This window comes from Siphateles boraxobius, unplaced genomic scaffold, assembly GCF_051911475.1.
Source record: "Siphateles boraxobius isolate OS27281-9 unplaced genomic scaffold, OSU_SipBor_1 13, whole genome shotgun sequence".
Lineage (NCBI taxonomy): Eukaryota > Metazoa > Chordata > Actinopteri > Cypriniformes > Leuciscidae > Siphateles > Siphateles boraxobius.
Window position 1 is genome coordinate 5340001 of NW_027508733.1, and position 14984 is coordinate 5354984.

Genomic DNA, 14984 nt, shown 5'->3' on the forward strand with positions numbered 1-14984 from the left:
TTCTGTTAGAACGGTGTCGTGTTAGCGACCCCTAAGTTAATAACTAATGATCGTTGCGACAGAAGTAAATCAATCAAAACTAACTTTAGCTGGACAATAACTTTATTCTAGAGCTTCAAAATTTACGTGATTTTTCAATATATAAACAACTAAATTATGGTATGAATCTATAAACAAATTAAATGGCCCCAATTCTCAATTTGTTGTGATGTGTGAATATCATGTTCCATTGTGGTTTGATTTATGTTCCTCTTTGTTTTCTCTTCTTATTGTTCCAGTAATAAATGGTTTTATTGTGATTAACTACACTTAATATATTTATAGTGGTGATCTTGAGAAACTGCAGATCATTTTTACTTTCAACCAAAAGACTGATGCGATTTGATTGAACGATTTTCTTGTGCTTATGTGTTTATGATTAATAATGTGCCGTCACCGCATGTTTCACTGTCAGATAGTTGTGGAGGTCTTCATTGACTCACAAACACACAACATATTGATCAAGTTTAGGGCAAAATAATTAAACATTAATCAATACTCGTTTGATTTTAAAGTGAATTGAAATTTATGCTTCAAATCTTGTTTTGAAATTGCACATATAATAAGATATAACCAAATAAAATCCACACTCCTTAATTTAAACAATTAAGCTGATTTAAAATAAAATGATTATTATGTAAAGATTTGAGTTACTCACCAAAGACAGTAACACTGAATCTCTTTAATGAGCTCTTTCCCATTCTGGTGATCAGTAGTTCATAAACTCCAGTGTCTGTTGTTCTGGTGATTGGGATGATCAGAGATCCAGTCTGACGATCCAGCTTCAGTCTGCCTTTAAATCTCCCATCAGGAAGATCATCATGTACAGTGAAATTATGAGCAGAGATTTTCCCTTCAGCTATACAAGAGCCTCTAAACATCCACACTAATTTGTCTTCTTTATGTTCTTCATCAGGGTTTAGAGTGATAGATTCTCCTTCAATCACTGACAGTATCCTCCATTTATAAATCCCTTCACAGCAGCAAACAGAAACAGAGAAACACAGAACAGACATTAGCTGGAGAAGAAAAGCAATAAAAGCAGAAAGGAATAAAATCAACATGATCATTCGCTCCACATTTATCACCTGCTCAATGATTGATCATTAAACCCTGTAAACACTGAATCACACTCATAGCAAAAGACAATAAAAACTAACACATTATCTGATATACTTCAACATTATTCATAATCTGTGTTTTTACCTGTGTGTTTTGTGTTGTATTCATCATTAATTAAGTGCTTCTTTTGTGTTTCATGTTCGGTAGTCAGAGAAGGCTTTTTTCCGGATTTTAGTCTCAGGTTTTGTTTGATATGGTTGTGTTTATTATTTTAGCATCTGTGACACTCTGAAGCCATTGCTCTGTATTTCCTATTATTTAAATAAATCTATACCTTTTCTATTAAGAGTTTCGATCTCTTTGGTATGAAAAGCATCATAAACTACTCTGAGCTGGTTTAAGATGACCTTTGACCCTTAACAGATGAAGAGTGCACATTATCTGTGTGAAAGCAGCAAAACACCAGTCAGGAGAAGACGAGATCATTATGATTGAGACACACGTTTACTCAGCGATCTGAACCGGGGCATTGCACAGAAGTCTGTTGTTAAAGCTAGTTATAAATACTGTATTTTAACCCAAACCCAGACACCAACCCTAACAGAAAACTTCATGCATTTTAGAAAGTGTGGACATGCATTTTAAAAAGTGTGGATACATTTCATTGCCACACAACAATAAAATAGAAGTTTAAAGTTGTATAAAAATGCATTCAGAGCCCTTCATTCTAAAGCAAAACCACACTCTTTAATATCTGTGTATTGATTATGTTTCTTTCTAACCCTGCTTTTATGAGCAAAACTACAACACAACACACACATACAAATGTAAAATGTTTGAAACATGATTATAAACAAACATTTTACACTTAATCTCTACTGTAGCATAATAAAGCTCAGTATTTCTCTTGCTTTATCAGCTGTAATACTTACATTCTTTTAGTTCAGATGCTTGTTTTTTTAGTTTAGAGATCTTGCGGCGATAGTAAATCACAGCAGCAACAACAGCAACAACAGCAGCAACAGCAATAACAATCCCTGCTACTGCAACTGGAGACAGACCTGGATGTGATAAAGAGAGAGTCATCAGTGTGAGTGAATCTGTCAGTCTGATCTATTTAAATATGAATCTGATTCTGTTAAAGGTGAATCATAAATGAGCCTCTAATGTAATTTCAGATATCATGATTCTCCTTTTCACTGTTCATCTTCTGTATTACTGTTTTACTGCAGGTGTTTGATGTGAACAAAGGACTGATCACAATGAAAATATTACAAACAGTAATTCAGATTAAACAGTTTAAAAACCCTCAGAAACATGCCAACAGTGTTAAAACATTTACTGACATTTTATTTTATTCATTAGGAGTCTGAGAAAATTATAAACACTTGTATTAAAAATAAGAGAAAACATACAAATGTTTGCAATTTTGGTTTGATCATTAGAGTAATGAATTTCATCAATCATTTAAATACAACTAAAATGTTAAATATAAAATTTGTCTCACGAATGAAATGTTGAGACAGTTATTTTCAATAATAATATTCAAATAATATCTTGTAGTCTTTTGCAGCAAAATCTTCTGAACGACTAACAAATTATAACAGTCTTAAACAGTTCAAGATACAGTTTATTTTTAACAATTTAAATTCAGTTTAAATTAGTGCTAACTTGTGTTCATTTAACTTCAGGGTTTTTCTCAGAGCTCTTAACTCAATAGATCATCATCATATTGGCAGAAACGATCTCACCAGAGACAGTAACAGTGATTCTCCTGTATATAGTGCGTCTGATGCTGCTGATCTTCAGTTCATAGAGTCCAGAGTCTGTGAATCTGGTGTCTGTGATGGTCAGAGATCCAGTCTGATGATCCAGCTTCAGTCTGCCTTTAGGACCATCAGATGTGGAGAATCGATCGTCTGCTTTATAGATTTCAGCTATTTGAGAGTCTTTAAACATCCAATGCATTAAATCATCAGGCTGTATTTCAGTGAGACTAGAGTTTAGAGTGACAGATTTTCCCTCCTTCACTGACACTGACTTCACTGTATCTGTAACACCAAACACATGAAGAACAGAGATAAACACATGAAGAATAGAGATAAACACATGAAGAACAGAGATAAACACATGAAGAACAGAGATAAACACGTGAAGAACAGAGATAAACACATGAAGAACAGATAAACACATGAAGAACAGAGATAAACACATGAAGAACAGATAAACACATGAAGAACAGATAAACACATGAAGAACAGATAAACACATGAAGAACAGAGATAAACACATGAAGAACAGAGATAAACACATGAAGAACAGAGATAAACACGTGAAGAACAGAGATAAACACATGAAGAACAGATAAACACATGAAGAACAGAGATAAACACATGAAGAACAGAGATAAACACATGAAGAACAGATAAACACGTGAAGAACAGATAAACACATGAAGAACAGAGATAAACACATGAAGAACAGAGATAAACACATGAAGAACAGAGATAAACACATGAAGAACAGAGATAAACACATGAAGAACAGAGATAAACACATGAAGAACAGAGATAAACACATGAAGAACAGAGATAAAAACATGAAGAACAGAGATAAACACATGAAGAACAGATAAACACATGAAGAACAGAGATAAACACATGAAGAACAGATAAACACGTGAAGAACAGATAAACACATGAAGAACAGATAAACACGTGAAGAACAGAGATAAACACATGAAGAACAGATAAACACATGAAGAACAGAGATAAACACATGAAGAACAGAGATAAACACATGAAGAACAGCGATAAACACATGAAGAACAGATAAACACATGAAGAACAGAGATAAACACATGAAGAACAGAGATAAACACATGAAGAACAGAGATAAACACATGAAGAACAGATAAACACATGAAGAACAGCGATAAACACATGAAGAACAGAGATAAACACGTGAAGAACAGAGATAAACACATGAAGAACAGAGATAAACACAAGAAGAACAGAGATAAACACGTGAAGAACAGAGATAAACACATGAAGAACAGAGATAAACACATGAAGAACAGCGATAAACACATGAAGAACAGAGATAAACACATGAAGAACAGAGATAAACACATGAAGAACAGAGATAAACACATGAAGAACAGATAAACACATGAAGAACAGATAAACACATGAAGAACAGAGATAAACACATGAAGAACAGAGATAAACACATGAAGAACAGAGATAAACACATGAAGAACAGAGATAAACACATGAAGAACAGAGATAAACACATGAAGAACAGATAAACACATGAAGAACAGATAAACACATGAAGAACAGAGATAAACACGTGAAGAACAGCGATAAACACATGAAGAACAGAGATAAACACATGAAGAACAGAGATAAACACATGAAGAACAGAGATAAACACATGAAGAACAGAGATAAACACATGAAGAACAGAGATAAACACATGAAGAACAGCGATAAACACATGAAGAACAGAGATAAACACATGAAGAACAGATAAACACATGAAGAACAGAGATAAACACATGAAGAACAGAGATAAACACATGAAGAACAGAGATAAACACATGAAGAACAGAGATAAACACATGAAGAACAGCGATAAACACATGAAGAACAGAGATAAACACATGAAGAACAGATAAACACATGAAGAACAGAGATAAACACATGAAGAACAGATAAACACATGAAGAACAGAGATAAACACATGAAGAACAGCGATAAACACATGAAGAACAGAGATAAACACATGAAGAACAGATAAACACATGTAGAACAGAGATAAACACAAGAAGAACAGAGATAAACACGTGAAGAACAGAGATAAACACATGAAGAACAGAGATAAACACATGAAGAACAGAGATAAACACGTGAAGAACAGAGATAAACACATGTAGAACAGAGATAAACACATGAAGAACAGAGATAAACACATGAAGAACAGAGATAAACACATGAAGAACAGAGATAAACACATGAAGAACAGAGATAAACACATGAAGAACAGATAAACACATGAAGAACAGCGATAAACACATGAAGAACAGAGATAAACACGTGAAGAACAGAGATAAACACATGAAGAACAGAGATAAACACAAGAAGAACAGAGATAAACACATGAAGAACAGAGATAAACACATGAAGAACAGAGATAAACACATGAAGAACAGCGATAAACACATGAAGAACAGAGATAAACACATGAAGAACAGAGATAAACACATGAAGAACAGAGATAAACACATGTAGAACAGAGATAAACACATGAAGAACAGAGATAAACACATGAAGAACAGAGATAAACACATGAAGAACAGATAAACACATGAAGAACAGATAAACACATGAAGAACAGAGATAAACACGTGAAGAACAGAGATAAACACATGTAGAACAGAGATAAACACATGAAGAACAGAGATAAACACATGTAGAACAGAGATAAACACAAGAAGAACAGAGATAAACACATGAAGAACAGAGATAAACACATGAAGAACAGAGATAAACACATGAAGAACAGAGATAAACACATGAAGAACAGAGATAAACACATGAAGAACAGATAAACACATGAAGAACAGAGATAAACACATGAAGAACAGAGATAAACACACGAAGAACAGAGATAAACACATGAAGAACAGATAAACACGTGAAGAACAGAGATAAACACATGAAGAACAGAGATAAACACACGAAGAACAGAGATAAACACATGAAGAACAGAGATAAACACATGAAGAACAGAGATAAACACATGAAGAACAGAGATAAACACATGAAGAACAGAGATAAACACATGAAGAACAGAGATAAACACGTGAAGAACAGAGATAAACACATGTAGAACAGAGATAAACACATGAAGAACAGAGATAAACACATGAAGAACAGAGATAAACACATGAAGAACAGAGATAAACACATGAAGAACAGAGATACACATGAACAGAGATAAACACACACTCAGAACATGACTACAGAAAGTTAGTTAACACATCTCACAATAATAAAGCTCAATTAAATCAGAGTTAAAGTTTAATTACTACAACAAACCTTCACTAGTCAAAGAGGCACATTTAAGTCTAATAGGACATTTCCTGGGACAGAAAATTAAAAAGAAAAGAAACGTGTTCATATAATGAAATGATAGTAGGACACATAAGTTCACTGCATACTAAACACCCCAGTGGGTTGCATTTACTATTAATAAAAATCATAATTATATTAATATATGTAAAAATGCAATGTCAGATCGCTGATTGGTTGTGTTTAGAATAAACCATCAATTTATCTACTTTTGCTGCATAGTTACTGTATGCTACAGCAGATTTACACATGATAGAAGGTTATCAGCAAGGTGACGGAAAAGAAAAATGCAGATGTTTCTTCACCTACAAGTAACAATAAATCAGTAACACTTTACAATAAGGTTTTATTAGTTAACATTAGTTAATTACTTTAGTTAACATGAACTAAGAATTAACAATACTTCCACAGCATTTATTAATCTTAGTTCATGTTAATTTCAACATTTACCAATACATTACTAAATTCAAACGTATTTGTTAACATTAGTTAATGCACTGTGAACTAACATGAACTAAGAATGAACAATTGTATTTTTATTAACTAATATTAACAAAGATGAATAAATACAGTAACAAATGTATTGCTCATGGTTAGTTTATTTTAGTTAATACATTAATTTTAACAAATTGTAACTAATTGTAAAGTGTTACAGAAGAATCTTCAGCAATGCCTGACATCAAAAAGATTAAAAATAAATCTAAACGAAGAAATAGTGAGTACCTAGCGCTAGTCTTCATGTGTGTGAGCGGAAAACAAGCAGTCATTGCTCTGCGTTACTGAAAGATTTTCTTTACTTACTTATTTTAGGTTTCATTTACTTTACTTTGATTAAATAACGTGAAAAGCTTTAAAAAAAACAGATTAAGCTTCACATCAAGCCTGATCTCAGTTTGCGCCTTGCTTCTCTTTCTTTGTATTTGTTTACGCTCTGGATATTATCAAATGTTATTATTTACAATGTGCTTTTGCAGTGTTGAGCAATGTAGCAGCTAGCCGCTGTGTTAATCTCCGTTTCCAAGTCCTCATTAACCAACGTGACACAAATAGTCGCTCCGTTAAAATTCTTGTGGGCCGCAGAAACTTTGTGATTGGTTGTGTGGGCCACGTGTAAGAAAAGGATGGGAACCACTGATCTAAACTATTCACACACTGATGATCTAAATATACTTATTATGACATTGATGTACTCACCGTGGACAGTCACAGTGAATGACTTGTGTATGGTGTGTTTACTGGTGCTGATGTCAAATTCATAATCTCCAGTGTGTTTGGTTCTGATGTTCCTGATGTTCAGAGATCCAGTCCAATAGTCGAGCTGCAGTCTGTCTCTGAATCCCTCATCAGTGTTAGATGTAAATGATTGTCTAGTCTTTCTATTGATTTCAGCTATAGGAGAGTTTAGATGTCCAAACCTCCACTGAACCACATCATATCTCTGTGGTTCAGGAACACCAGTGTGTAGAGTGACTGAATCTCCCTCCAGCACTGACACTGACTTCACTGGACCAGCTGACACAACTGGAGAAGAAACATAATTAATGAGACTTGCACTGCAATTATTCAGATCTTCACTGGTCCAAAACCAACATGTCAAGACTGTAAAATCAAGCGAGTTACACGTGCCATTACTCCTGAGTTCAGTGAATCCACATCTACATTTATTCATTTACTGGTTCTTTTACCCAACGTGAAATAATAATAAGGAAAACAAAGCGATTTATCATAAGGAGGCAATAACATAAAAATTGCTAACAATACAAAGTTTCAAACCTTGTCTAGAAAAGTACAAGCTAAAACAGGAATAGTGAAAAAAGTGTAAAAATATGAAAGCCTATGAAAGTTTTTACAAAGATATAGTATTGTGTCAAGCGTTCATGGAAAAGATGGGCTTTAGATATTTTTTCTGAATATTGTAAGGGATTTAGCGGTCCGGGTTACATTAGAAAGATCTGAATATTATTCTTATAATCAGGTCACTTTAGCTTAAGTAAATAGACGTTAATTAAATCAATAAAAACAGGATTGCAAAAAAAAAAAAAACTATCATTTAAATTATTTTATTCAGAGACTATTTTCATCCTGATAGTCTGATAAAACATGCAAATTTAGGACAAAGTTTGTCACTTGTGTCGATGCACTAGATTGGTAAATGATGGAATGAATACACATTTCTAGCAGACACAACCAGAATTTTAATATGCTTTTTGTGCCAGTTACATATTTTTTCCGTATTTCTGCAAACATTTAACGATCTTATTATTAGTCTTTACATCCTCCTATTTACCTAGCGCGTTGTTACAACGTCATCCTGTCATTTATGCAGTGCTGAACATGGCAGATGCAGGGGCGGCTTTCAGCTTGAAAGACGTTTCGGACAGTTGAATGAACTGTCACGTCCCTGTCCCGATCGGACCAGTGCTGCATGGTCACCAAAGTTTATCATTTCCATGCGTTTTCAAGCTTTGCCAATTTCAGCATTCAAGCGGAAGAGAACTTGTGCACACTGTGGTGGCCAGAAGGAAACATGGTCCCTCACAACGCAACACAGTCACCCACAGCACCATGGAGATCACCGTCAGAGGAAGAGACAAAGTCGGAGCTTCACAGAGATGATCAGGACCAAGGAAAGCTCAAACACAGGTATCGCATCCCCTCGGACAGGGATCCGCAACTGAAGGCTGTTGGGCCTAATAAGCGGCTGCTATGGTGCCAGGCCCAGTCGCGTTTCCACTGTCACTTTCAGGGCTTGATCTGGGCCAACGGACAGAGTTTTTTGTCCCGAGGAATATATTGGTCCAAAGCGGGCCAAGTCGGGCTTGAGGAGTGGATACGAACAGAGGCGTAGTTTACTGCGGATGATTTTATATACCAGATAACATCAGCATTTGTAGTGTTCCTTCTCTGTCGTGTGCTGTATTTAATAAACTAACCAAACATAGAGATGTATCTAAACTAGATATTTATTATTGAACACTAGTAGAGTTGTGACGTTCGCGAACGAACCGATTCTTTTGAACGGCTCATAAACATGAACGATGGGAGCCGAGTCGCGGCTGGAGGGGAGCCGTTCTTTCTGTGGTTCTTTTTTTCCTATGCGTGTTTAACACAGATGCACACAAATTAGCTCCTCAGTTATAGGAGAAGGGGCGCACCCAGCGCTGGGGTGCTACTAGGGTGAGTACTCCAGTGGAAAAAAACCCTACGTGCCTCTGTCATTGGGTAGGAGCGGAGCCAATGACTTGTGCACGCTGCCGTCACATTCTGTGTGATTTCTTGTGTGATAACAATGTTCTTGTGTGGAAGTGTTAGTGTTTGTAGTAAAAGCTGTTTTGCACAGAAATTCATTGCAGCCGGCTTTGTTTTTGATGTTAATTTGTGAGTAGGTATTGTATGAATAACATAAGTCAACATAGCTTTACACATACTTTGTACTAAAGGTAAATCCAAAATAGTGATGTCACTTTCTAAGCAGAGGGATGTTGTGCAACCCTATGGAATATAGTCCACACATGACAAATGAGGTAATAATCAATATTTCAGAATAATTCAAACTCAGATATTGGTGTGTGATATCTGAGTTTTAATTGTTTGACTACAAATCTCACCTCATCATTCCTCCCAGTGATTATTTCCAGGATAAACTGAGATGCCCCCAAGCTGGCTTCTTAAAACTGACTAAATATTTAAAAAGAGCCAAAAGAGCCGTTCTTTAGAACGGCTCTTTGAAAGGAACGGATCGCCAAGATCCGGATCCACTCAAAGAGCCATAAATCCCATCACTAAACACTAGCAGCGTGTGCTGCTCACCAGTCGTGCATGTAACACTCACTCCCTACTTCGCGGTAACCATGTAATAAGAAACAAGGTGTCCCTCTAGTGGAGTAAATATGCAATTACACCACAAATGCATTTAACACTGCACCACAGCATTAAAGACTTTTAAAATAATTTTTGCTCAAAACTCACTTTCAGACAGCAGAGAGTGTTTGAAATAACTTCTGTTTGTGATCCGATTTGGATTCTGATCACCGTATAAGGCAAAGATATTTATATGCGATGGTGCTAACCATTACCATAGTAAACATGGTAAACACAACCGCTAGAAGAAATCAAGACAAATCATAGGCTATCACAATGGTCTATTCATTTTATCTGTCAGTATGTCTCGTCTCTTTATAACACACTTTCTGATATCCATATTTAGCTCCGCTAATGTCAAAATAAAGGAAGTCAGATTATTTAATCGTCTATTAATTTTATCTGTCAGATTATTTGGGAGCTTCCTCTGTTTCTCGGACTAATAAAATACCGCTTTATTGCTGTGTGACTAATGTGCAATCTTGACACAAATCGATTCATTATGATCAATGTCTAATTTTTTATTGTAAACCTGTGAAAAAAAATGATAGGGTTTTAAATATTTGAGTAAAGAACAAAAATGCCAGCAAACGGTTGCTTTTATCATGTTCGTTTTGTGATTTCAGTTTCCAGTGATTTCTTTGATTAGTTTTCTGATAAAACTTCCATTTGTTGGTGAAATGATGGGTTAGAGTGACGTTGTTCCAGAGAGGCGTGTTACGGGCAGGTTTTATTGAAGCGCTGTGGAGCTTCTGGCCCGACAGTGGAGAAACAGCAGATTTTGGGCTCGGTGCTCCAGGTCCAAGGTTATTAGCCCGGCACGGCCCGTTTAAAGCCCTGGCTCACACTGGCCTGACAGTGGAAACGCGCCTAATGTTAACCTAACTACAAAAGACAAAGAAATCCCTCCCTGCTCTTCACAGAATAACGTTTTTTGTAACTTTAATAAGGATTAACCTTTATTTAATTTGCACAGTGATGATTATATGCAGTGTTATTTTACATTTGTATTTTATTCAATTTCTGTATCTCTGTTTTATTGTAGGCCCTACTCATTTATTCGTGTTATTGCTTGCAGTTTAATTATTTGTTCTTTCTTATTATTGACTGTTTGCCTGTCTTTAATAATCTTTAAAATTTATATTAGTAGTTTTAGCTGTGATATTAAAATTGGAATTGAGAATTGTTACATTTCACTGGTATCTAAAAATTTGGGTGTCATAACCTTATTACAATACAATGAGTCAAAAACAATAATTTTGTGGTGGGGCCAGTAAAACTTTAATCATTGAATCGAATCAAAAATCGAGAACTGAATCGAATTAAGATCCCATGAATCGGGACATCTGAATCGATACCTAGCACAGTGTTAATTTTGGCAGCCATATATTATTTAGTCTTCATCTTCAGACGAAAATGCTTATTAGTCTGTCACATTTTTGTCTTTCATTATGAAAAGTCATTGCAGTTTGAATAAAAGTTGACAAAAAATGCAGTTACCAACATTAATTTTGGTAGCTATTTTATATGCAGTCTTTAGAAAAAAAAGGTCAATATAATTTTTCTCTCTAGGCCAATTCAATTAAGTTTATGAGAAAGTTTAATAAAGGTGACAGGCTGTTTTGACATTGCACTCTTTAGCAGAGGCATTTGTGCAATTCTCCATCCCTTTTCCTTAGTTCAGTGGTTCTCCAATTTTTTAGAGTGCCGTACGCCCTGGTACCCCCCGGTACCCCCCTCTCTTCCACTTAGACTGCAGTCACACCTTTTCCATTAAGGGACAATATTTGCCCCCTTTAATAGATTTTTCCAGTAGTTTGGGATCGCCAAAATTTTAGATTTCTCTAATTCATAAAAGTAAGTTTGACCAGAGTTTGTGTGGGGAGAAGAATTTTTTTTAAGGTTTGTAGTGTAGCAGTTCTTCAGCAGCGATGTTAGCATTTCGTGCAATAATCTTAACCCAAAGTTCTGTCTGTGTGATAGAACTTCATACATGAAGACAAAAGGGCTACATACAAAGGAAAACTGTTAGGACCTCCCACAGGAGATTGATGTACACTGCAATCTACTCCTAGCAATGTTGTTTCTTTGTCATTCACACCCATCAGTTTCTGTTGGTCATACGTATAGGCCCACACCTTCACAGACACAGATTGAGTTAACATCGTCTGAGGCAGACTCAATGTAAATCCATCTGAATAAAGATGACTGAAAATAGCCTACATATAATTTTTCACTTTCAACTAGTGACAGAAACAAATGTAGGCTAATCAATTTACCACAGAATTTAAATAATCTGTAATCTTCTTTTTTTCCGAATAACAGTTTTCATTTTGAAATGTAATGCTTAATATACAATAAATTGCAAATTGCCAGTAACATTTTTACATTTTTAACAATTCTAATTTCAGAGAATTATAATGATAAATACTTTTGTTGAATAAATAATTATGTAATACAATTATTAACCCCAATTAACAATTATTAAAAAAAACATACTTACTGAGATTGAATGTCTTTGATGTTATTTTATTACTCCTGATCTCAAGTGTAAAGGGTCCAGAGTCTGTGATTCTGATCTTCATGATTTTGAGAACTCCAGTCTGATTGTCCAGCTGCAGTCTGTCTTTGAATGCTCCTTCATTTTGAACCGTTACTACGGTCTTACTGGACCCTCTATTGATTCTAGCAATGGAAACATCTCTGAACTTCCATTCAATAATTTCATTGCTCTTTATTATTGTATAAGTGTTTAGAGTGACTGAATCTCCCTCCATCACAGATACTGACTCCACATCATCACCAAACACACCTGAAAAACAAACAGAAATAGTCAGAGATGAAACTTAAGATCATTCAGTCTTGCCTAATAAATCTCATACTTGCTGCAGCCTGCAGTCCACATTAAATCGGAGTCTACATTAAAGTGCCCCTATTATGCCATTTTAAAGTTTCCTAATGTTGTTTTGGAGTCTCCTAAAACAGGTTTACATGCATCAAAAATCAAAAAACTGTTTCATTTTCTCATAATATACATTTGCACATCACCACATTTTCAATGATTCTCAAACGACTCGTCAGATGAATCAATCCCTCTAAACCCCTCCTTTCCGCAAGCTACTCTGCTCAGATTGGCCAGAGTATGTACTACCAAACAGCGCGCATGTCGAAAACAAAAACGGCCATTGCCATAACGTCAGCTCTGCGTGTCCTGGGGCTTCCTAAACCGTAAACTAAACACAGTAACGAACAATGACGTCGCTTTTACCATATCAATCCGAGCGCGAGTCCGATGATGAAACAGTGGAAGAAATATTTATTCAACCTGAACCTCCATCGCTAGGACAACTCGAGCAGGACGTTTCTCAGTGATACACTACTCAGTTTGAGGTACATTATGAGATGTTGCTACTGTAATTCCTCACCATCAGCATTAACAAGTGGATGTCAATCAAAAGAAAATGATTATTAGGGCCTGCTTTGTTATGAGTAAGAAAATTTAAGCATTAAGTTTCAAGTTCCAGAAGATAAACATGTTTTTCATTTATTCAGCATTTCAGTATGCTATTGTGTTCCAGGAATATTCATTTCCTATGCGTTTCTATTTAGGTCATGTTCACTTTAAGATTGCATGGTTCTAAATGTCCTTTCCCATGACCCGTAGTCTGAAGGAAAACTCTCGCAGTTAAAGCGCGTTTCAAGTCTTTTAAATCCATCGCATTTCAATTCGCATCTGTCGACTTCTTGTGTCTGGTGTAGCATCGTCGGTATGTATACCTTGTTTTGTGAGATTGTCTGTAGTTATCCTTCATTATTTTGTCAATAATTTAAGTTTGTAGAGTGTAATCTGAGGAGATGGTCTGAATGTACGGCTATGTGTATGCTAGCTCTTGTGGTGTCATTTGTCAATAAGTTGCACTTTAAAAGTGCTATAATTACCTGAATGTTGTTCACGTGTATTTCTGCTCCTATATTAATGTAAAATGAGTACAAACGAAATGCAACGGTAATAGTGCAAATTAGCCTGTATTCATGTGGAGTTGAGGTTGAATGAAATTGGCGTTATGCTAATTTTTCCTTGCTTTTTTGTGTTGCAGTTTCACTTTTCCCTGTAACGTTATCTCCAATAAACCCGTGGAACTAAAATTAATCTTCAGAGTCTTGGGGTGGGGAAAACGTTTAGCTGGCCGTCACGATATTAAGTTGACATATCGAGGATGGCACAGGGCCCAAACCCTGAAAAAGCAAAAGGCATTAAGGCATTAACTGATCTTGATAATACTTCTGCTGTGTGTTGGTTGTAAGATGCCGATCACATGGATGTGATTATTGTGAGTCAGTTATAGTGCCACCAACTGGCAGCAGGAAGTGTGCCACTTTCAAAATGCTTTAAATGACCCTCTTATTTTAACTTGATTTGTTTAAAACTTTATCTGTATAATGTAAACACGGCAGATGTAGACCTGTGAAAGGATTATTGATATCTTAAATACTGTTGCCATGGCAACACAATAAACTTTAATATTATTTTTGTATACTTTTGAGGCTCTTATACGCACATAAAACATGTCAGACAGTATGTGCTAAGTCTCAGAAACGGGCGTGGTGAGGGCTCAGTAGCTCGACCTTTTGACAAAAGTGGGGGGTTAGTTTTATCTACAGTCACAAAACTCTTTGTGGTACGTATATTGTTCTCTATATACTTTCTAATTTACAATTATTAGCTCCGACCAACAGGAAGTCAGATATTTTGGTTTGAATGTGGATTTTTTATATATTTCAGACTCTGAGTTCTTAGCTACTCTTCCTAAGTGGTTTATTTCATTCACACCAAACTTTTTCAACATGATGATAATACATTGAAAGTAATGTCAAAAAGTAAAC

The 14984-nt window shown here is 35.5% G+C and overlaps 1 protein-coding gene and 1 pseudogene across 3 annotated transcripts in view; both read right to left on the reverse strand.

The window, feature by feature from the left end:
- The window catches only part of LOC143735223 (uncharacterized), a 395094-nt pseudogene that overhangs the window by 327414 nt on the left and 52696 nt on the right, over window positions 1-14984 (reverse strand). The window lies entirely within an intron of this gene.
- LOC143734907 (uncharacterized) overlaps window positions 1-14984 on the reverse strand; it is a 328536-nt gene that overhangs the window by 293363 nt on the left and 20189 nt on the right. For both annotated transcript variants that reach the window (XM_077225246.1, XM_077225248.1), the window contains exons 3-7: window positions 12604-12912; window positions 7434-7760; window positions 2853-3152; window positions 2034-2162; window positions 698-1012 (exon numbers count right to left, since the gene is read on the reverse strand). In XM_077225246.1, the coding sequence (XP_077081361.1) occupies window positions 698-1012; window positions 2034-2162; window positions 2853-3152; window positions 7434-7760; window positions 12604-12912 (1380 nt within the window). The remainder of the gene's footprint in view (window positions 1-697; window positions 1013-2033; window positions 2163-2852; window positions 3153-7433; window positions 7761-12603; window positions 12913-14984) is intronic.